We start from the raw sequence: 24,723 nt of genomic DNA, 5'->3' as shown, positions 1-24,723 counted from the left end.
AACTGTTGGTGGGAGTGTAAATTAGTTCAACCATTGTGGAAAACAGTGTGGCGATTCCTCAAGGATCTAGAAATAGAAATTCCATTTGACCCAGCAATCCCATTACTGGGCATATATCCAAAGGATTATAAATCGTTCTACTATAAGGACACATGCACACGAATGTTCATTGCAGCACAGTTTACAATAGCAAAGACCTGGAACCAACCCAAATGCCCATCGATGATAGACTGGACAGGAAAAATGTGGCACATATACACCATGGAATATTATGCAGCCATTAAAAACGAGGAGTTCACGTCCTTTGTAGGGACATGGATGAACCTGGAAACCATCATTCTCAGCAAACTGACACAAGAACACAAAACCAAACACCACATGTTCTCACTCATAGGAGGGTGTTGAACAAGGAGAACACATGGACACAGGGAGGGGAGCACTATACACGGGGGTCTGTTGTGGGGGAGTGGGGGGACAGCGGGGGGTGGGGAGTTGGGGAGGGATAGCATGGGGAGAAATGCCAGATATGGGTGAGGGGGAGGGAGGCAGCAAATCACACTGCCATGAATGCACCTATGCAACAACCTTGCATGTTTTTCACATGTACCCCAAAACCTAAAATGCAATAAAAAAAAAAAAAAGACTACCAGTGCTTATACTAAATGTGCAATGAGATGACCTTTAAAATCTCAAACTAGAAGCTTACAAAGATTACCAGGTTGAAAAAGAAGAAAGAAATTTTGACTGTCTTCAATGCTTGTTACAAAAAAAAAAAACCATACCTCATATTTTTTGGTAGAAGGGCCTGTTTGTAGCTCATAGGTTGATGCGTAATCTTTTTCTTGCCAACATATGAGTTAGCAGAGTTGAGAATAAATACGTTAGGGCCTAAGTGGCGTGATGCTGGCCTGGCTTGTAATGACACAACGATAGAAAACAAAATCTTGACATTAAAGAAGTTAGCCAAGATGTAGTTCAGGGTAGGCCAGTGTGATCCAGTCAGCATCCCAAACAAAGGCAGGTGGAGCAGAGCTTAAGAGCAGTTGTTGGCCAGGCACAGGGACTCATGCCTGGAATCCCAGTGCTTTGGGAGGCCAAGGGGGCAGATCGCTTGAGTACAGGAGTTCAAGCCAGACTGGGCGACAAGCAAGACCCCATCTCTACAAAATTTTTTTTTTAATTAGCTGAGCATGGTGTTGCATGCCTATAGTCTCAGCTACTCAGGAGACTGATGTGGGAGTATCACCTGAGCCTATGAGGTGGAGGCTGCACTGAGCCATCGCTGCCTCACTGCACTCTAGCCTGGGCAACAGAACAAGGCCTCATCTCAAAAAAAAAAGAGAGAGAAAAAGGCCGGGCTCATGCCTGTAGTCCCAACACTTAGGGAGGCTGAGGCAGGCATATCACAAGGTCAGGAGTTTGAGAACAGACCAGCCTGGCCAACGTAGTGAAACCCCTACTGAAAATACAAAAATTAGCCGGGCATGGTGGTGTACGCCTGTAGTTCCAGCTACTTGGGAGGCTGAGGCAGGAGAATCGCTTGAACCAAGGAGGCGGAGGTTGCAGTGAGCTGAGATCGCGCCACTGCACTCCGACCTGGGTGACAGAATGAGACTTCGTCACAAAAAAAAAAAGGAAAACAGTTGCTTTCCAGTCAGCCTTGAGACCAAGGTCTACTACTCCCATCTAGGAGCTACTTAAGCCACTAAATGACTCCCCGATTCCACTCCTAGCCTTAACCTCTGAACCTCATTTATGAAATGAGTGTTAACACCTACCAGAAAGAGGTTGGAGAGGAATAAAAAGATGTTTACATGGTACCAGGCACCCAGGAAAGGCTGAATAGATGAGAATGATTTACTCAAAGAAAAGTGAGTATGACGGCCCTTGCAGGCCACTGCGCAGATGTGGTGGCAACCCTAAGTTCATAGCAGGGCGGAAGCTCAGTGCAGCGACCTATGGGCTCCCCAAACACACACACACTCCACAGTGTGCACCCTGTGGTACTGTCGAGGTATTTGAACAAGAGCAACTCCATCTTGAATATGGGCTGGGTAAAATGAGGCTGAGACCAGGTGGGCTGCATTCCCAGGAGGTTAGGCATTCTTTTTTTTTTTTCTTTTTTTTCCTGAGGCAGAGTCTTGCTCTGTCACCCAGGCTGGAATGCAGTGCAGTGGTGCGATCTTGGCTCCCTGCAACCTCCACCTCCTAGGCTCAAGTGATTCTTGTGCCTCGGCCTCCCGAGTAGCTGGGATTACAGGCATCTGCTCCCACGCCTGGCTAAATTTTGGATTTGTAGTAGAGATGAGGTTTTTCCATGTTGCCCAGGCTGGTCTTGAACTCCTGACCTCAAGCAATTCACCTGCCTTTTTTAGTCACAGGATAAGATAGGATTGTCACAAGATACAGGTCACAAAGACCCTGCTGATAAAACAGGATGAGATAAAGAAGCCAGCCAAAACTCAGCAAAACCAAGATGGCGACCTCCAGTAGTGCTCACTGCTCATTATAGGATGATTATAGTGCATCAGCATGTTAAAAAACACTCCTACCAGCGTCAGGACAGTTTACAAATGTCACTACTGTAAGGCCGGTCACCTCGCCGGGAGCTCGGACACGCCCACCCCCCCTCCAGGAGCTTGGACACGCCCACCCCGCTCCAGGCCTAGAAACTACACCACTCCACTGGCACCAAGCTGTGCACTCAGCACCTAGTCCGCCGTTGGAAAACCCCGCCAAAATTCAAAAGAAGCCCCGCCAGAACCTGCCCAATAGCATTTTGTCCCGTCCAGGTCCCACTCCCCCTGGGCGGCCCGCTCACCGGAAATCCCGCCTACCTGCCAATAGCAGCTTGTCACGTCCACGTCTTGCTCTCCCACAATCAAGCAAATGCCTCCACTCCCTATAAAACCCCACGTCTGAGAGGAGTCCGTGTGACTTCTCTGGCCCCTCCTGTCGGACTGCAGAACCTCGCCCAGGAGCCTATTAAATTTCTTTATTCCAATAACTGGCCTCAGTTGCCTCATTCCAACCTTGCTTGCTTCATTCAAACCTTATGACGACCACATCCAGAAGTTACCCAATAGTTTAAAAAGGGGAGGAACCCTTAGTTCTAGGAAATTCCTGAACCTTTCCTGGAAAACTCTTGAATAACCCATCCCTTGTTTAGCAAATAATCAAGAAATAATTATAAGTATACTCAGTTGAGCAGCCCATACGCTGCTCGTCTACGGAGAAGCCATCATTTTTTCTTCACTTCTCTAATAAACTTGCTTTCCCTTTATAGACTGGCCCCAAATTCTTTCTTGCACGAGGTCCAAGAACCCTCTCTTGGGTCTGGATTGGGAGCCCTCTCTCGTAACGGTACTGAAGGTGTGTGTGGAGCTCAAGGTGTTGTTCTATTTTTTTTTTTTTTTTTTTTTTTTGAGACCAAGTCTCACTCTGCCACCAGGCTGGAGTGCAATGGCACAATCTCAGCTCACTGCAACCTCCAACTACCTGGTTCAAGCGATTCTCCTGCCTCAGCCTCCTGAGTAGCTGGGATTGCAGGCACAAGCCACCACGTCCAGCTAATTTTTTTATTTTTAGTAGAGACGGGGTTTCAACATATCACCCAGGATGATCTCAATCTGACCTTGTCATTCCCCTGCCTCGGCCTCCCAAAGTGCTTGGATTACAGGCATGAGCCACCACGACCGGCCCAGTTTAAGGTGTTTTTCACAACAGTATTTCTTTGCTGACTCATGGCCACTCCATAAAATCTGTGTTGGAGGTGAGGTCTTTCCCAGAACCTAATTTTTTTCTGACTTCTTGGATTGGGATGATGACTTCAGCTTTTCTGGGAAGGCTTGGTCACTGGGCTGGCTGATAAAGCAACGAATTGCGCACCCTGGGTCTCAGCTCTCGGCGTTTTGAATATTCTTGCATTAGTGACTGGCTTGGGTCCAGTCTCCACCAAGAAGCCACTTCTGACCCTTGGACAAGTCTTTATTCCTCTTTAGGTAAGCTTCTGGATTCTGCCATCCTGTTTGGGGTCCCTGAGCCTCTTTGAGACTGGAATGATACAGAGCGGTGGCAGAAGAATAGAAATTTCCAGGCTGCAGTTGTACCTAACTAGCAAAAGAAACTGTTGAAATAGCTGCATAAGCTATTGGCTGATAAGACCCTGACAAATCAGGGTGTGGGCCAAGCCGGCTAAAACCAACTGGACCCAACCTAGGACCTCATTATACACTCATTAACATACTAAGTTACACACCCACCGGCATCACGACAATTCTGGGAACACTCATATTTGGTGTAAAAATGGGTGCCACCACAGTTCTGAGAAGTCTCCACCTTTTTCCAGAAACCTCCATGCATATTCCATTTCTTAAAGAAATCCACACAGATAGAAATCCCAAGCCCCATTGCGAAGTCCACCCATGATCCCCTTTCTCGAGTGTGTATGTCGCAGTAAATCTCCATACGTTCACTATTTTCCAACATTTTCTTGAATTCATTCATGAGGTGGTGACACCAGCTTTGCAAAATTATGACTGAGACAGTGAAAGAGATCCAACTGAAACAACTGCCTTTTGCCTCTAACCTTCAAGCTGTCCTTGTTCATTCCTGGGCGTAGGCTGAACTAACGTTGGGAGGAACTTAGTTTATAGTTTAAAACAAAGACAAGAACAGCCCTTTCCCAAAACAAACTTCCTTCTTGCCTGGGGAGTAGACTACCAAGATTAGAAATTATGGTTTGGGAGTCGTGCAGCTGGAGGCTGCAAGATTCTGACCCTCCCTAAACTGCTCCTAAGACCAGCGTTTGAGATGCTGTGCAGACCCTGCACTTGATGGATCAACCGGCACCACCAGACTCAGTGCAAGACAGTGACGCCCCATGATTTCATCTCCAACCCAACCAATCAGCACTCCCAGACTCACTGCCCCTCTCCTCCCACCAAATTGTCTCTGATCCTCGGCCAGTCACTGTGGCTCACACCTATAATCCCAGCACTTTGGAAGGCTGAGACAGGCAGATCACCTGAGGTCGGGAGTTCAAGACCAGCCTGATCAACATAGAGAAACCCCGTCTCTATTAAAAATACAAAATTAGCCAGAGGTGGTGGTGCATGCCTGTAATCGTAGCTACTGGGGAGGCTGAAGCAAGAGAATCACTTGAAAGTCGGGGGTGGGGGGAGCGCAGAGGTTGCAGTGAGCCAAGATTATGCCATTGACCCGGGCAACAAGAGGGAAACTCCGAAACTCCCGCTCAAAAACAAACAAGTGAAAAAAACCTCTGATTCCCTGAATGCCCCCTGGGACCACTGATTTAAGTAGTAATAAAACTCCCCTCTCCTGCACAGCAGACTCTGCATGCATTACTCTCTCTAGGCAATTCCCCTGTCTTGAGAAATCAGCTCTAGGCAGTCATTGGGTATTACAATTGTGACAAGAGCCTGCACACAGGCAGGGGACCAAGGTCCCATGGGTGTTTGGGGACCTCCCCTAGCCAAGTGGTATCGCTTTGGGATCTGTAAAGTAATAAATAAAGTGGGCTCCTGGACTGTTTTTAGCTGTTGACAAGGAGTCAAACTCTGCAAAATACTTGAGATTTATTTTGAGCCATGACCAATGACACAGGCCATGAGATCCTGAGAACATGTGCCCAGGGTGGTTGGGCTACAGCCTGGTTTTACGTGTTTTAGGGAGGCAAAAGCTTTGCTTGAGCCCAGGATGTCACGGCTGCAGTGAGCTGTGGTTCACACCAATGGATATGCTTTGGTTTGTTCTGGTAAGATCAAACAACCCGAAGAGAGGGGCTTATAGATCGTAGGTGGATTCTGTGAAAGGAAAATCAATCTTGGGAGCCCCAAGTCCCTAAGCCAAAGGGAAAAGTCAAGCTGGAAATAAATGTGTACCTGATTGTTGGAAAGGCTAATCAGAAACTCAAAAGGAGGCAACCATTTGTCTCTTGTCTACCTGTGACATGGAATCCCCCTCCCTGAGAGTTGTCTCATCTTTTTTTTTTTTTGAGACGGAGTCTTGCTCTGTCACCCAGATGGGAATGCAGTGGCGTGATCTCGGCTCGCTGCAACCTCTGCCTCCAGGGTTCAAGCAATTCTCCTGCCTCAGCCCCTTGAGTAGCTAGGATTACAGGTGATTGCCACCATGCCTGGCTAATTTTTGTATTTTTAGTAGATATGGTGTTTCACCATGTTGATCAGACTGGTATCAAACTCCTGACCTCGTGATCCGCCTGCCTCAGCCTCCCAAAGTGCTGCGATTACAGGCGTGAGGCACTGTGCCCGGCTAAGTTGTCTCATTTTTTTTTTTTTAAGATGGAAAAAAACTCACCTGGGCAACTCACTCTGTTGCCCAGGCTGGAGTGCAGTGGCACAATCTGGGCTCACTGCAACCTCCACCTGCCAGGTTCAAGCGATTCTCCGGCCTCAGTCTCCTAAGTAGCTGGGATTATAGGCGCAGTCACCACACCTGGCTAATTTTTTTTTGTATTTTTAGTAGACATGGGGTTTCACCATGTTGGTCAGGCTGGTCTTGAATTCCTGACCTCATGATCCGCTCTCCTTGACCTCCCACAGTGCTGGGATTACAGGCGTGAGCCACTGTGCCCGGTGAGTTCTCTCATCTTAACCAAACCAATGTACATCTTACATATATTGATTGATGTCACATGTCTCCCTTAAATGTACAAAACCAAACTATGCCCCAACAACTTTGGGCTCATGTCATCAGGACCTCCTGGGGCTGTTTCACAGGTGTGTCCTTAACTTTGGCAAAACACACATCCTAAATTGACTGAGTCTTGTTTCAGATATTTGGGGTTCCCATTTTAAAGATTTTTCTGGGCCATATGTGGTGGCTCACACTTATAATCCCAGCACTTTGGGAGGCTGAGGCAGAAGGATCACTTGAGTCTAAGAAGTTAGGCCAACCTGGACATCATAGTGAGACCTCATCTCTACAAAAAACAAACAGAATTATCCAGGCATGGTGGTGTGCCTGTAGTCCCAGCTACCCAGGAGGCTAAGGTGGGAGGATTGCTTGAGCCCCGGGAGGTGAAGGTTGCAGTAAGCCAACGTCTGGCCATCGCATTCCAACCTGGTGACAAAGTGAGATCCTGTCTGTTTTTTTTAAAAAAAATCTGATTGGCAATTGATTCCACAGGCCTGGAATCAATACAAAGGTATGGGTTAAGCTAAGGACTTGTAGAGACCAGGCTTCCCATTATACCTGAAGTCTCATAGGCCACCCTGAGAGGCAACAGATGGGAACTGTTTCCCTTTTAGACATTTAAAAGGTGCTAGATTCTCAGTTAGCGTAGTTAATAGACATTCTTAATTCAGTTGCAATTTTTCCCCACAAGAACGGCTTTGCGGGCGGTTTTTTGCAAAGAAACACATTTGGGGGGTAAAGTATTTTTATTTACTTCTTTATCTGTCGTGTGATGTTATGCTAGAGTCAGGGTGGAAAGTAAGCCAAGTTACAGTGTTAAATAAAACCCCTCGAAGATCTTTTTGTTTGTACAGTCCCTTAGATAGGAATTTGGGCAAGAGAAGAATAAGGTCAGAGGTTAGTCCTCATAGCATTGCAAAAAGTCAGGACTGCACGTGTGTCAGCTAGACTTTGGCCAATGTCCAACGACCACTTTCAGCTGGAGTGATTCTGGCTGGACCTTGCTGTGAATCCCGCTCTGGGTGACCTTGATCTTCTAAAAGAACTGGACCGTATCCTTGAACAGGACTGGGGGTGCCTTGCCTTCCCCAGGACGCCAGGGCTCAATTGTGTGAGAATGTGCTGGCCCAGCAAGCCATCCCTCCCTGAAGCCCTTCTCCCGGGGACCGCGGTGAGGCAGCGCTGAGCATCCCCCAAGGACCGGAGACACCCGAGAGCTGCTGACCCAACTCTCACTCTCCACGGACCCACGCCTGCGGCTAGGCCCCGCCCCCGCCAGGCACCGCCTCCTCCCCCGGGCAGTCCAATCAGACCCGGGCCCGTCATGCTACTCCCCGCCCCTCGTTGCCGCCTCATCCGGGCCTCAGGTTCTTCACCATGACCACGCCCCTCTTGCGCGTCACCCTATCCGAGGTCACGCCAGGCCCTGGAGTCTTCGTCTTCCTCGCGCTACCCACTCAGGCCCTGCCCCACCCCCTCGACCGGGAGTCTCCTCCCTCCACACTCGGCCCAAACAGGCTCTGTCCCGCCCCCGCGGCCCCGCCTCCGAGCTTGGGTCCAGCCGGCTGGTTCCTGCTGGGAGCTGCCCCGCCCCGCCCCGCTCCGCCCCGCCCCGCCCCGCCCCGCCCCACTCCACCTCCCCTTGCGGGTGGCCGAGGCGTGGCGCCGCGACCCCGCTACCCCTGTGAACATGGCGCTGCGAGCGGCGCGGAGCGTGCGGGCTGTGCTCTGCACCATGCGCGCGGTCCCGTCACCCGCCGCGTCCTGCCCGCCGAGGCCCTGGCAGCTGGGGGCGGGCGCCATCCGGAAGCTGCGCACGGGACCCGCTCTGCTTTCGGGTAAGTGCAGCGGGCACGTGGGCGGCCGCTGCCTCCCCTTCTGGGCTGCTTGTCCTGGGTCCAGCTGGACTCAGTGGACACCGGGGTCCCGCTCCTGAGCCACCAGGGCGGAGCGAGCGCAGACCCTGCCCCCTTCTTCCTTCTGTTGGTATCCCTGGTTCTGCGACCGCTTTTCCCTCTTAAGTAGGTGGAGGACCCGCGAGCAGCCTTTGCCCTGGAGGTTGCAGGCAGCCAGGAGGTGGGACCTACGGGACGCTGAGGCGGGAGTGGCCCGGCAGGTCCCGTGGGTAGGTCGGCCGCTCGCTGCAGAAGCTAGGGCGCGTCGCCTAAGTGTCTCAGTGGCCTTAGTTTATCTCCTTTCTGCGTGCATCGAGACCCCAAATGGGCAGGCCTTTGGTTTACTAAATGGACCGGTACTGAAAACTCCGAAATAAAATGAAAATTAAAGCACCAGATCTAGACTTTTTTAGATAAAACAATCATAACTTTTAAGTTTCAGCTATTTCCCCAAAGCAAGTAAGATAAAATCTTCTGGACTCTTTACAGAAGTGCTGCTGAAGTCTGTATTGGATCATTCATGTTTTCTTGATGAAATGAGGCCTAACTCAAAGACTTGAAATAACCGGGAGACCTGCCCATAAATGTCTCGGCCATTTGTGCTAGTTTAGCACAATTAATCTCAGAGGAAAAACAATTTTCTTTTTTCTTTTCTTTCTTTCTTTTTCTTTTTTTTTTTTTTTGAGACAGAGCCTTGCTCTGTTGCCCAGGCAGAAGGGCAGCAGTGCGATCTCAGCTCTCTGCAGCCTCCGCCTCCCGGATTTAAGCGTTTCTCCTACTTCAGCCTCCTGAGTAGCTGGGATCACAGGCACCCGTCGCCATGTCCAGCTGATTTTTGTATTTTTAGTAGAGACAGGGTTTTGTCACGTTGTCCAGGCTAGTCTCAAACTCTTGACTTCAAGGGATCCACCCACCTCGGCCTCCCAAAGTGCTGGGATTACAGGCTTGAGCCATGGTGCCCTGTCAACAATTTTCTTTATGTCCAAATGCTTGAGACACTAACTGCTCCTTTTTAAGAATTAGGGCTTGGATGGGCATGGTGGCTCACACCTGTAATCCCGGCACTTTGAGAGAGGCGGGCGGATCACGAGGTCAGAAGTTTGAGAGCAACCTGACCAACATGGTGAAACCTTGTCTCTACTAAAAATACAAAATTAGTCGGGCATGGTGACGCGCGCCTGTTATCCCAGCTACTCAGGAGGCTGAGGCAGGAGAATCGCTTGACCCAGGAGGCGGAGTTTGCAATGATCTAAGATGGCGCCATTGCACTGCAGCCTGGGCAACAGAGCAAGACTCTGTTTCAAAAAAAATTAGAACTCTGGCCTCTTCGATTGTGTAGATCAGTGATGGCTCTTGTCTCATTAAATTCATTGTTTTAGATTCCTGTTTGGAGCTGGAATGGTTGATAAATTTATTCCAAAATTTGCTGCACAAAGATTTACTTAGGCTCTCTTGCTAATATTCTGTCTGGTCTATTTGTGACAGGGATCCTTACATCACCAATTTGATTACAAAGATAAAGCATTTCTCAGATGAGAATTTAATTTCAAGTCTGGTTTTATTCAGTGTTGCACTATCCCTAGCTGTTTGCTTTCTCTAGTTATCTAGTTAAATATTGCCCAAAATATCAATGCCCATGATCTGGTTAAGCAACTAGATTTTTTTATTTTTATTTTTTTGAGACACAGTCTTGCTCTGTCGCCCATTCTGGAGTAGTGGCACGAACTCAGCTTACTGCAACCTTCACCTCCCAGGTTCAAGCAATTCTTCTGCCTCAGCCTTCCAAGTAGCTGGGATTATAGGCATGCGCCACCACGCCTGGGTAATTTTTTTAGTAGAGACAGGGTTTTGCCATATTGGCCAGGCTGGTCTCGAACTCCAGACCTCGTGATCTACCTGCCTCGTGATCCACCTGCCTCGGCCTCCTAGAGTGCTGGGATACAGGCACGAGCCACTAGCGAGGCCCCTTTAAAAAGAGTATTTGAGTTAACCATTTTCCTATTAACTTATGTTGCATTGTTTTGGAAAAACCCTTGGCATCAGAATATAAAACATATTTAACATAGCATATGCTTTTTAAAAAATATTAGTCTCTAAGGCAAGTACTTTTAACTTTTATCCTAAATAACTGTTTTTACATCTCTTGAACACTGGGAGGTCTTTCTTTCTGGATTCCCTGAATCGTTTGACCATGTCTTTAGAGAAGTGCTCAGTAAGTCAAGGGCTGAACTTGTCCAGTGAATGATGAGCAGAGCTTGCCTTTCCACCAACCCATGGCTTAGGTCTGAGAAGACTGTTGATTTCTGATCTTAGTTTTCTTCTTTAAGTGATGGTAGTACTGTCTTCAGGGAGAGGCTTGGATTTGATTAAAGTAGAATTTTAAGAACTTAGTCAAATTATAGTTGTTCCAGGAGGTGAGTTTCATTCCTGTAAAACTTTATAACTAAGCTGCAGTGAAGCCCTCTTAGGTCAACTCTGCCTAAAGAGGCACGTTGTTTGTTCCTTTACTTATTTATGATGGAGTCTCACTCTGTCACCGGGCTGGAGTGCAGTGGCATCACTTTGGCTCGCTGCAGCCTACAAGAGGCACCTTATTATTATTATTATTTGTTGTTGTTGTTGTTAAATTGTTTCTTATATGAGCCATCTTTATGCTGCCTCCCTAAACCTCATCACTCTAAATCTGTCTTAAGAGGGACAGATTTTTTATTTTTTATTTTATTTATTTATTTTTTTCAAGACAGACCAGTATTAGTTAAGTATTCATTTGACATATGCTCCAAAATTTTCTTTTGTGATTTACACTAAGTAATGTTAAAGCAAACAGTCCAGTCTCCAAAAGATGCACAAGGTTTAAGATCAAGCCATCTTGGCTTAAATGGCACTGCTGTTTAAATGCGTCATCTCTGTACGTGATCTTCATTCTTTCCTGGACCATGTACTATTTAAAGGTAGTGTCAACAGGTCAAACACAAATACTGGGAAAGTCTTTTGACAGCAGTGATAATGAAAAGTGCTTTTTAAGAAGTAATGCTACTGCTTTTCTGAAATATTGGTCTTCTGTTTTAGTGCGTAAATTCACAGAGAAACATGAATGGATAACAACAGAAAATGGTATTGGAACAGTGGGAATCAGCAATTTTGCACAGGTATTGGATTATATTGAAATATTTGTGACAGTGTGCTCTTGCATAATTTGCTTTATCTCTATCTTTTAAAAAGTGTTTAGGCTGTGTGAGGTGGCTCATGTCTGTAATCCCAACACTTTGGGAGGCCGAGGCAGGAGAATTACTTGAGGCCAGGAGTTCAAGACCAGCCTAGTCAACATAGTGAGACCCCATCTCTACCAAAAGTTAAAAAAAAAAAAAATTAGCCTGGCCATGGTGGTTCATGCCTGGAGTCCCAGCTACTCAGAAGGCTAAGGCAGGAGAACTGATGGAGCCCAGGAGGTTGAGGCTGCAGTGAGTCATGACGGTGTCACTGCAAAATACAAAAATTAGCTGGGCCTGGTGTTGCACACCTGTAATCCCAGCTACTCAGAGGCTGAGACAGGAGAATCACTTGAACCTGTGAGGCAGAAGTTGCAGTGAGCCGAGATCGCACCACTGCACTCTAGCCTAGGTCATAGAGTGAGACTCCATCTCAAGAAAAGAAAAACAAAGAAAAACAATCAGAGGTGAATTAAGTAAAAGATAATTTAGTTGGGGCATTATGTGGTATTTTAAGAGATGTTGCAAGCTTAACACTGAAAGTAGCAAACATCTTATTCAAGAAGGAAATGTGTGTGTTTTATACTGGGCAGTTAGGAAAGAGGAAGAAGGAAGAGCAAGCAGAAGGGCAGGGGTGTTACCAGCACTTTATGGGGCCAGTGATACACACGTGAGCAGGACAGGAAGAAGGAAAACCTCAATAGGCACAGGATACACACAGGGAAGGCTTGCATTTAGCCCATCTTTTCTGTTTAAGAGAAAATGAGAAGTGAAATACCAGCATGGTGAGTGGTTTTCGACTGGGTGTATGTATTGGGTGAGGCGGGGAGGGGGGAATGTTAACTGATAGGAATACAGTTGTGTGTCATTTAATGACGGAGCTATGTTCTGAGGAATGCCTCCTAGGGAATTCTGTCCTTGTGTGAGTCTCCTAGAGTGCCCTTACATACACCCAGATGGTATAACCCTTACACATATACCTCGGCCATATGGTAGAGGCTTTGCTTCTGGGCTACAAACCTGTATAGCATGTTACTATACTGAATACTGTAGACAATTATAACACAATTGTCTATTAAAACATAGAAAAGGTACAGTAAAAATATGGTACAGGTTGAGCATCTCCAATTCCTGAAATACTCCAAAAATCTGCAACTTTTTGAGCACCAACATGATCTTAAAGAAAATGCTCATTGGAGCATTTTGGATTCCAGAATCTTGGATTTGGAGTGCTTATCTGTTAAGTGTAATGCAAGTATTCCAAAATCTGAAATCCAAAGCACTTCTGCTGCCAAGCATTTTGGATAACTGATACTCACTATATTATCATTTCATGGGACCACTATCGTGTATGTGGTTTGTTCTTGACCAAAATGCCGTGAGGCGGCACATGACTGTACAAAATTCCTCAGACATGTTAGATTCTTGTGTGTTGAGAATCAATGGCAATTATACCTTCCTTGGCATCTCTCTGTACCTACTGTGAGGCGCAGTATTGAGTATTTATGAGGTATTGTGTAAGATGTCATCCTAACCTCCTAGAGTTTATTTGTCAGGGGAATCACCTGCCGGGGAATCACTTGCAAATGTTAGCCAATGGCATCAGAACAGTGGGGTTGTAATTCACTTACCTTATGGAGAGACCACTTCTTTCTGGAGTCAAGGTCTTTAGGGAGTACAAGGCATGAGGACTATGATTTGTAGACTCAGTGAGCAGGATTTTAGCAAATGCATTGGGCTTAATGGTGTACATAAAACTGCAGAGGTGGAAGAGCACCAAGTATGTTCCTGGTCATAAGCGCTATCAGTGTTGGCCGGGCGTGGTAGCTCACGCCTGTAATCCCAGGCTGAGGCCAGTTGATCACTTGAGCTCAGAAGTTCGAGGCCAGCCTGGCCAACACAGTGAAACTCTGTCTCTACCAAAAAATAAGAAACAATAGCCAGGCATGGTGGTGGGCACCTGTAATCCCAGCTACTTGGGAGGCTGAGGCAGGAGAATGACTTGAACCTGAGAGGTGGAGGTTGCAGTGAGCCAAGATCACACCACTGCACTCCAGCCTGGGCAACAGGAGCGAAACTCTGTCTCAAAAACAAACAAAACAAAGAACAAGCAATGTTGTCTGGGGCGTGTGGCTTGTGTTGGGTTGCTACAGCCGATGAGCCAAATCTGGCTGGTGGCTGGTTTCTTGCAGCTCCTGAGTTGAGAATAGATTTTAAATAATTTTATTTTATTGTTTATTTTTGGAGAACGGGTCTTGCTATATTGCCCAGGCGGGTCTTGAACTCTTGGGCTCAAGCTGTCCTCCCACCTCTACCTCCCTAAGAGCTGGGATTACAGGCATGAGTCACCATGCCCAGGCATTTATTTTTATTTTTGAGATGGAGTCTCGCTCTGTTGCCAAGGCTGGAGCGCAGAGGCGCAATCTCAGCTAACTGCAATCTCTGCCTCCCAGGTTCAAGGAGTTCTCCTGCCTCAGCCTCCTGTCTCCTCCTGGGATTACAAGTGCCTGCCACCATGCCTGGCTAATTTTTATATTTTTAGTAGAGACCAAGTTTCACCATGTCAACCAGGCTGGTCTTGAACTTCTGACCTCAAGTGTTACCCTTACCTTGGGCCTCTCAAAGTGCTGGGATTACAGGCATGAACTACTGTGCATGGCCAAGAGTAGTTTTTATATGTCTAAAGGGTTTTAAGGAAAATCCAAGAATGTAGCTCCTCAAGTATAAAATATGTACTAAATCATAAATTACAGGGGATTCCGTGTTTGGCTTGTTCTGTTTACTGGAGGGTTTAGTTTTAGTTTCTTAGAGATTTTTTGGTTTTGCCTTGTTTTATTTAGGAAGCGTTGGGAGATGTTGTTTACTGTAGTCTGCCTGAAGTTGGGACAAAATTGAATAAACAAGGTGAGTGTTCTTAGGATCTTAGAATGATGCATGACATGAATTTTCTTTACCTGATCTTTACATTAAATAGTAACTTGTTTGTACCCTGGATTCATTAGAGTGCTTTTTAAAATTTATATATTTTTTGAGACAGTCTCGCTTTGGCACCCAGGCTGAAGTGCAGTAGTGCCATCTTGGCTCACTGCAACCTCCGCCTCCCGGGTTTAAGCGATTCCTGTGCATTTGGGCGTGTGACACCACACCCAGCTAATTTTTGTATTTTTAGCAGAGACGGAGTTTCCCCATGTTGGCCAGGCTGGTCTAGAACTCCTGACCTCAAGTGATCCACCCGCCTCATGCTCCCAAAGTGCTGGGATTATAAGCGTGAGCCACTGCACCCAGCCAATTAGAGTGCTTTTGACTCAAGTATTAGGTTGGTGCAAAAGTAATTGCTATTTGGGAGGCTGAGGTAGGAGAATTGCTGGAACCTGGGAGGCAGAGGGAGGTTGCAGTGAGCTGAGATCCCATCACTGCACTCCAGCCTGGGTGATAGAGTGAGCCTCCGTCTCAAAAGAAAGAAAAAGTCTATTAATATCAATATGTTAGATAATATCCTTAAACTAATGAATACCCTTTTAAGAGATTCTGCTAAAGGTAGTTTTTCAACTTGATGTAAAATCTACATACAGTGAAATGCATGGACCAGAAGTATACAATTCAATGAGTTTTAACAAATGTATACACCTGCGTAAGCCTTCCCGATCAAATAGGTGACCTCTTATTTCTACACCAAAGGTTAATTTGGCCTATTCTTTAATTTCATTTGAAAGGAATCACACAGTGTGTGTTATGTTTGGCTGCTTTTGGGGTTTACCAAGCTTCTTGAATCTATAGATTGAATTTTTTTTTTCATTAAATTTGGAGACTTCTTTTTTTAATCATGATTTCTTTCTCTTCCCACTTCATTCCTTTTTTCTTCTGTGATTTGACGTGTTCATCAGATCACTTGATACTGTCCCATAGGTCCCTGAGGCTCTTAACTTTTCAGGCTTTTTTTAAACTGTTCTTTTTTTTTTTCTTTTTTTGAGATGGTGTCTTGCTGTGTTGCCCAGGCTGGAGTGCAGTGGTGCGATCTCAGCTCATGGCAACTTCCACCTCCCAGGTTCAAACACTTCTGTCTCTGTCTCCCAAGTAGCTGGGATTACAGGCATCTGCCACCACGCACAGCTAATTCTTGTATTTTTAGTAGAGATGGACTTTTGCCATGTTGGCCAGGCTGGTCTCAAACCCCTGACCTCAAGTGATCCGCCTGCTTCAGCCTCCCAAAATGCTAGGATTACAGGCATGAGCCACCACGCCTGGCTACACTAGATTGGTTGACTTCAGTTTATCTTGCTTCATGTTCACTGATATTTCTTCTGTCTCTAGTCTGCTGTTTATGCTCTCCATTGTATTTTTTATTTCAGATGTTATACTTTTCAGTTCTAGAATGTCCATATTAGCTACTTTATATTTCTCTGCTAATGCTAACATGTAGGTCGTTTTGGGATCTGTTTGGTTAACTGCGTTTTCTCTTCACCATGGTTCCCTTCTTTGTAGGATTTCAATCCAGAATTTCCAGCCACTCTGGCAGCCCCACACTCCATCCTCTGACCTCGCAAGCAAATGAAACTATGGTTTTCAGCTTGTGTTTTAGTCACCCTGTGCTCTTTGGGTGGGGCAGTGTTGTCAGGGAACAAATCTTATAAATGAAGATCTCATTCAGTTTGGTTCCCTTCTTTCAAGGACTGACTCCCCTTTGATCACTCTACAAAGCCTTCATATATAGTTGAGCATCACAAATCCAAACATCTGAAATCCAGAATGTTCCAAAATCTGAAAATTTTTGAGCACCAACATGATACTCAAAGGAAATGCTCATTGGAGCATTTCAGATTCCAGATTTTCAAATATGGGATGCTCAACTGGTAAGTATAATGCACATATTCAAAAATCAAAAGCACTCTGGTCCCAGGGATTTTGGATAAGGGATACTCAATGTATAAATTGTTTTTTATGTTTAGTTCAGAGTTTTTTGTTTTTTTTTTTGAGACAGAGTCTCACTCTTTCACCTGAGCTGGAATGCAGTGGTGTGATCTCGGCTCACTGCAACCTCTGCCTCCCAGGTTGAAGCAATTCTCCTTCCCAAGTTTCCTGAGTAGCTGAGACTATAAGCAAGCGCCACCACACTGGGAATTTTTTTTTTTTTTTTTTTTTGGTAGAGACAGGGTTTCACCATGTTGGCCAGGCTGGTCTTGAACTCCTAACCTCAGGTGATCCACCCATCTTGGCCTCCCAAAGTGCTGGGATTTCGGGTGTGAGCCACCATGCTCGGCCTGTAGTTCAGAGTTTATAATTGTGTTTTTTTGTTTTTGTTTGAGATGGAGTCTCATGCTGTCGCACAGGCTGGAGCGCAATGGCATTGTCTTGGCTCACTTCAACCTCTGTCTCCTGGGTTCAAGCAATTCTCCAGGCTCAGTCTGCCAAGTAGCTGGGATTACAGGAACCCACCACCATGCCCAGCTAATATTTTTGTATTTTAGTAGAGACCATGTTGGCCAGGCCGGTCTTGAACTACTGACCTCAGGTGATCTGTCTGCCTCAGTCCCCCAAAGTGCTGGGATTGCAGGCATGAGCCACCAGCGTTTTTTATCTGCAGGAAGGTGGTCTGATATAAGGTATTTCACCATCACTGAAACATTCTGAACTTTTCATTTTGTTTTTTTCTGAGCCATATCTAAGTTGCAAGAACATTGAGTTTTACTGAACTGAGACACATCTGGCATTCAGGCACATCACCATTTGTTATTTGTTGTGTCTGGGACAGACAGATAGGTCCACTTTATTGAGGCAATATATACCCTTGTCATAGGTTATTATAGCCTGACAGAACTTATGGTTTTATTGAAAAGAAATTTGGAATTTTAAAATCATAGCTGTATGACAGGAATCTACTTTTTCATATTTTATGTTTTCAAGTCACTGACTTTTAACTTTTCTTTCTTTTGTTTTTTTCCATTTAGATGAATTTGGTGCTTTGGAAAGTGAAAACTGCTAGTGAACTATTTTAACATTTCATGTTTTATTTTTTTCCATTTAGATGAATTTGGTGCTCTGGAAAGTGTGAAAGCTGCTAGTGAACTTTATTCTCCTTTATCAGGAGAAGTCACCGAAATTAATGAAGCTCTTGCAGAAAATCCAGGACTTGTAAACAAATCTTGTTATGAAGATGGTAAGCTGTTGCTAGAAATTTCTCAAGGAATTACTGCTATAGTTAATATTTCATCTAGAATTTATTTATTATTATTATTATTTTTTGAGACGGAGTTTCGCTCGTTACCCAGGCTGGAGTGCAATGGCGCGATCTCGGCTCACCACAGCCTCCGCCTCCTGGGTTCAAGCAATTCTCCTGCCTCAGCCTCCCGAGTAGCTGGGACTACAGGCGTGCGCCACCATGCCCAGCTAATTTTTGTATTGTTTTTTAGTAGAGACGGGGTTTCACCTTGTTGACCAGGGTGGTCTCAATCTCTTGACCTTGTGATCCACCCGCCTTGGCCTCCCAAAGTGCTGGGATTATAGGCGTGAGCCACCACGCCCGGCCCTCATCTAGAATTTAAAGCATACTTAGGTGATTGCGACTTCATCTTTTTCTACTTCTTGGTACTAAATAGAGATGTTCTGCTTTAAAATAAAATCAAAGGTTAGTTGAATACATAAGGTTATGTTTAAGATTTCTGGCTAGGCACAGTGGCTCATGCCTGAATCCCAGGACTTTGAGAGGCCAAGGCGGGTGGATTGCTTTAGTCCAGGAGTTTGAGACTAGCCTGGGCAACATGGTGAAACTCTGTCTCTACAGAAATACAAAAATTAGCTGGTCTAGGTGGAATGTGCCCGTAGTCTCTGTTACTAGGGAGGCTGAGGTGGGAGAATTGCCTGGGCCTGGGAGGTCAGGGCTACAGTCGGCAGTGAGCCAAGATCATACCATTCCACTTCAGCCCAAGTGACAGAGTGAGACTGTCTCAAAAAAAGAAAAAAGATCTCTGATGATAAAAAACGTTACCTTATTTTGCAGGGTTCTTAATATCAGTTGTGGATTCCTTGGTTTTGGTGTAAACACCTGCCAAGTATTTACTTTTTCAGACATAAAGCAGCCACTCATACAGTATGATATAGGAGGTCAAAAATATATATATTTTGCATTAGTTGTCAGTTTTCTTACATTTTTATCCTCATAATAAACTAATGAGGTAAGCTTATTTTCTCTATTTTGTAGTTGAATAGCAGCTCCAAAGGATTTCTGTGTCAGGGTCATCACATGGCTGATAAATGGCAAAGTTAGGATTAGGTTGTAGTTCTCTTTTACCTGTCACCTAGACCTTCTAACTACCATTGCTTTCTAATCCCGTTTAACCTCAGCAGTTAGTGTTCCATTTGTTAAAGATATACCTGGCCTTGTAGATTTGGATTACATATTTAAGAATTATTTTTATTATTATTATTTTTTGAGATAGTCTCTCCATTTGTCGCCCGGCCTGGAGTGCAGTGGTGCCATCTTGGCTCACTGCAACCTCTGCTTCCCGGGTTCAAGCAGTTCTCCTGCCTTACCCTCCCAGCAGCTGAAATTGCAGGGACTGCCACCGTGCCCAGCTAATTTTTCTGTTTTTAATAGAGATGGGATTTCACCATGTTGGCCAGGCTGGTCTAGAGCTCCTGGCCTCAAGTGGTTTGCCTGCCTTGGCTGACCGAAGTGCTGAGATTACAGGCCTGAGCCGCCACGCTTAGCCCTTAAAGATTTAAATGTCATGTTCTGATGGTTATTACAACCTAAGAGTTCTTAATTTTTTATGGTGGAATCTATTCTAGCTATAATTATTTTCTGTTTATGATATACAACTATATTAATTTAATTCTTAAGGCTAAAATTTAAAGTTTCATGAACAAATAATGTATGGTTTTTGTAAAAAATACTAGATTGAGGCACTCAAATTTCTTTTACATTTTGGATGAATTTGACTTTTTAAAAAGTTAATGTGGAATATAAGGTTGTTTTTTGGTTGCAGGTTGGCTGATCAAGATGACACTGAGTAACCCTTCAGAACTAGATGAACTTATGAGTGAAGAAGCATATGAGAAATACATAAAATCTATTGAGGAGTGAAAATGGAACCGCTAAATAAACCAGTATGATTTAATGCAACCCAGCAGAGTTGTCTTAAATTAGTGGTGGGTAGAAAACTTAGAATAGCAACTTTTAGCATTACTGATGGGGAAAAAAACTACTGTTCACCCTGCTAATGAAAGACAATGCCCTTTAACTTTCTAATGATTATACATAAACATAATACATGTCTTTTTCACAATATCCTATGATTTTTAGACTAGGCTTTAGTATTCAGAATTCATGAAATTATCCATGTTAAAAACTAGTTATAAAAATTACATAATTGAGAGATAATGTTGTTTATTCTTAAGCCTTATATGATATTGTAACTTGTGTACATCCATACGTGGATTTGGGTTGAAATACTTAATGATCTGTCCACTGGAAATAACTGGGAGTGAAGGAGTTTTTGTTGCTTGTACAGTGTCAGATGAAGAACAACATTATCTTAATTTTGCAATACACTGCATTTGCTGGTGCTATTTTTATACAGTGAAGCAACGGCTTTGCAGCAAAATAATAAAATACTTCTTTGTTAATCATGTTTTTTGTTTTGATGTTAACATTTCATTTAGTGACTCTGCTAGTATTTGTGAAGGTGCTAACTTTAACTTATGCAAAGATACTTTTTAAAAGGAAATTTAAGCCAGAGCAATGAAAAGCTCCAAGAAAATGTTTCCTTTAGTCACAAATCTGTTTTTTCTTAAGCCAAGATCTGTCATCTTTAACATAATAAAAAATAAATCACCAACTTTGATTTTCTATCATGCCAGGTATGAAGAAAGGAGGAAAAACAAAGGTAGAAGTTTTGATCACTATAGCACATGGTTTGCTTTTTTTTTTTTTGCCAGGCTGGAGTGCAGTGGCATGATCTCAGCTCACTCCAACCTCTGCCTCCTGAGTTCAAGCGATTCTCCTGCCTCAGCCTCCTGGGTAGCTGGGACTACAGGCACGCACCACCACGCCCAGCCAATTTTTGTATTTTTAGTAGAGACGGGATTTCACCATGTTGGCCAGGATGGTCTCAATCTCTTGACTTTGTGATTCGCCTGCCTCCACCTCCGAAAGTGCTGGAATTACAGGCGTGAGCCACCGTGCCCAGCCTAGCACATGGTATTTTTAAGAAGTTAAACCATATTCAGGTTTCCACTTAAGCCATGGGAATAAAAGTGGACACAGATTGAAGCTTTATGAGCTCAGATAATGGACTTTGATAGTGAGTATTCTTTGCAGCTTAAGCATACTTTGAGTGCCAGAAGGTATTTCCAAGTAGCTAATATATAGCATACTCTAACCAACTGTAATAAGCCGATAATATTGGGGTGGGGGGGTTGTATGCTCGTGCAAATATATATACACACACACAGCAAGAGTAGATAATCTCTCTTGTATCATGTTCTTGGTTACTAGAGGAAAAGAGAAGTATCCATATGGTACCACTTTCTGGTGGTCAATAAATAGCAAGTATAAGGGCTTAGTGAAAGTAGGTAGATAAGTAGCATACAGATCATCATGCTCCTCAGCTGAAGAAACTGTTCATTCCAAGACTGCCAGTAGCTGTGTCACAGCTGAACTATATCTTTGTACCTTTATCAAGAAAGTATTTGCTAGGCCTGGTGGCTCATGCCTATAATTCTAACACTTTGGGAGGCCAAGGCGAGTGGATCTCTTGAGCCCAGGGGTTCGATACCAGCCTGGGCAACATGATGAAACCCTGTCTCTACAAAAATTAGCCTGCCATTGTGGTATGTGCCTGTGGTCCCAGCTATTTTGGGAGGCAGGTAGGATGACTGAGTCTGGGAGGTCAAGGCTGCAGTGAGCCAAGATCACATCACTGTACTTCAGCTTGGGTGACAAAGCAAGACTGTGTCTCAAAAAAAGAAAAAAAGGATCCAACGTATGCTGGATGATTCTCTCTCTATTTATATGGTGTAATTTTCAGTTGATCTGTCTGCTTTAGAAATAGATGGGGATGAGCAGTAACTACAAAGATTTACCCCGTTTGTTTTGAAAGTTCTGTCACGTTACCATCTTTAATCTTCACAACAACCAGTGCTACGTAGACACATCCATTACTACCATCATTTCACAGGTATGAAAGGTGATAGGATAAGAAATGTGTTAAATAGCTGGGCGCACGCCTGTAATCCCAATACTTTGGGAGGCTGAGACAGGCGGATCACCTGAGGTCGGGAGTTCAAGACCAGCCTGAGCAACATGGTGAAACCCCATCTCTAAAAATATAAAATTAGCTGGGCATGGTGGCACATGCCTGTAATACCAGCTACTCGGGAGGTTGAGGCAGTAGAATCGCTTGAACACAGGAGGCAGAGGCTGTGGTGAGCTGAGATTGTGCCATTGCACTCCAACCTGGGCAGTAAGAGCAAAACTGCATCTCAAAAAAAATAATATGTTAGCTGGGTGGTTGTGGTAATGATTTTCACATTTCCTGGTCTACTCTTCATCAGTTCCTTATCAAGTTTTACTATAAAAATACTTAAATGAGCTGGGCACGGTGGCTCACCCCTGGAATCCCAGCACTTTGGGAGGCTAAGGCCAGTGGATCGCGAGGTCAGGAGTTCAAGACCAGTCTGGCCAACATAGTGAAACCTCGTCTGGAAAAAAAAGAAGAAAAAAAAATACTTAAAGGGAATCTTGTGGGGGAAGGGGAGGATGAATGTTCTAAATAAAGATGGGAATCAAAAGTAGCCATTCTAGAATATGAAGATCCATGAGTGGTTATAGTGTCTGATGAAGGCGGGCAGTTTATTTTTTCCCTTTTCCTCCCAAACACACACATACTTGCTCTGTAACAACCACTCTTTTCAAAGAGCAGAATATATGGCAACTTGCTCTTCCACTATTTAAAACACGGAGCCAAATCCATTGTCCTTTCTGTCACAGTGCTTTGAATGGCCCTCCAAATTGACTGAATCCAGGGAATTTAATTTTCATGACCTCATATTCCTTTTGAAATGTTTTGGCATTAATAGGGCGGATTAATAAAAGTTTTGAGGAAAGGTTTCTAATAACTAAAACTTCAGAAGCTGAATAGGTTACCATGCAAGTGTTAATTCCTCTTCGTTATCACCTCCCAGGTGGTTTAGTTCTTAGCTTCAGGTTTTGGTTTTTCTGTTTTTGTTTTGTTTTTGAGATGGAGTCTCGCTCTGTCGCCCAGGCTAGAGTGCAATGACACGATATTGGCTCATTGCAATCTCCACCTCCCGGGTTCAAGCAATTCTGCCTCAGCCTCTTGAGTAACTGGGATTATAGGCACCTGCCACCACGACCACACCCGGCGAATTTCTGTGCTTTCAGTAGAGATGGGGTTTCTCCATGTTGGCCAGGCTGGTCTCGAACTCCGGACCTCAGGCGATCCACCCGCCTCGGCCTTCCCAAGTGCTGGGATTACAGGCGTGAGGCCTCGGGGCCGGCCTCCACCTTAATTTGTATAAAAGATGCCAGTGCCCACTTCGGAGCTGTGGTGCTCCGGGCCAGAAGTTGAGCGAGAGTGCCCGTAAGCCCGGTGCTGGCGGTCAGATAAGTGGGCGCTGCGAGGTTCACAACGCGCCCTCCCGTAACGTTCTGGGCCTATGAAGTTTGTGATCGTGGGAAACTTGCACGGCTGTTCTCCGGAGGGCTGGGGGACAAAAGTAGAGACGTTTCTGGCTGCCTGGCATCTGCTAAACATCCTAGCAGGCAAAGGGGCACCCCTACGGAACGCACCGGCCCTGCAGTGGCGCGGGTGGTCCTGCGCGTGGAGCCGGCCCCAGGGCCACTGTGGGCCTCCAGCCCCACTGTCTAAGACCCTCCGTCGCTGGCATTCCGGCTGCAGAACGGGTAGGAGGTGCCGCGAGCACGCCTCGCTCACACTCAGCTTTGTGAAGTACGTCACTTCCGCTGCGTTCCCCCGCGGGTCCGCCCCCAGCGCGGCCGTAACCCAGGGCAACGGCCCGGCAGCAGCCGCCTGAGTAGCCTTTGCTCGCCGGCCCAGACTAGCGGCCGCGGGGCATTCCATTCGCTCGGCCCCACAGGTGGGTGTGAGCGGCCGTCTCTCCGCCGCTGGGGCAACGCCCCGGACCACTCCAAAGGGCAGAGCGACAGGCTCTGCCCCCGTTCGAAAGGAAGCGACTCTGTGACTGAGGGAAGCGAAAGGCAGAGACAGTAAGGGCCGGCGTTGCACCGGAGCCGGGGGTGGGCGGGGGTCTGGGGAGGAGCAGTGGGCGGAGCCTGCGAGGGCTGTCGGGTTGGTGGGTGGGGCTTGGGGAGCTGTTGGGGGCGGAACCCTTCAAGGGCGGAACCCCTCAAGGGCGGGGTAGATGGAAGACTTAGGAATTCGGAGGGGCAATCGGGGACGCGTTTCTGAATGGGATAGCTTGAAAGAAGGGCAGTCGTCTTTGTGGCACGGTAAGAACTGGCGGAGGAAGGGGAAGAGCTAGATGAGAAAAAAAAGGCTCATGGAAGAAGGAGTGGAGCCTGTTTGGGAAAGGGGTGGGGCCTGTGGGAAGGGGCGGGTCTAGAGAAAGGGGTGGGACCGAGCGTGGTGCGCCCTGGGCTTCAGGGACGGCAGGTGGAGCGCGTGTGTTTGATGACTTGTGCTTTGCTGTGGACCGTAAGCTGTGTGAAAGCAGAGAAGACAGGTTGAAAAAAGGGAAGAGTTTGAGACTGGGATTTGAGTAGATGTGATCTGATCCTGAGGGATGGTGTAGAAACCGCGCTCCTTGGCATCATTCTGCGAAATACTTGTTCCTGTGACCTGTAGGCATATAATAAGCAGAAGGGATACATAATTAACAGGGAGGATAAGATTTATACTCTTAGAAATATGAACAAATTGTGCAAGTTGGGTGGCATAGGT

General features: G+C 45.7%; 1 protein-coding gene across 1 annotated transcript; it reads left to right on the top strand.

Moving 5' to 3' along the window:
• Positions 1-8,368: 8,368 nt before the first annotated feature.
• GCSH (glycine cleavage system protein H) lies at positions 8,369-20,409 on the top strand. The gene is made up of 5 exons (XM_021671052.2): positions 8,369-8,516; positions 11,643-11,722; positions 14,623-14,686; positions 17,805-17,936; positions 19,765-20,409. Exons 1-5 carry the CDS (start codon positions 8,369-8,371, stop codon positions 19,860-19,862), a joined length of 522 nt encoding a protein of 173 aa, XP_021526727.2. The 3' UTR covers positions 19,863-20,409.
• The last annotated feature ends 4,314 nt before the right edge of the window (positions 20,410-24,723 follow it).

The sequence above is a fragment of the Aotus nancymaae genome, unplaced genomic scaffold (genome assembly GCF_030222135.1).
Source record: "Aotus nancymaae isolate 86718 unplaced genomic scaffold, 86718_ANA_hifiasm-v0.15.2.pri h1tg000030l, whole genome shotgun sequence".
Taxonomy (NCBI): Eukaryota; Metazoa; Chordata; class Mammalia; order Primates; family Aotidae; genus Aotus; species Aotus nancymaae.
The sequence above is the reverse complement of the archived record's forward strand: the minus strand, read 5'-3'. Positions and strand labels throughout refer to the sequence as shown.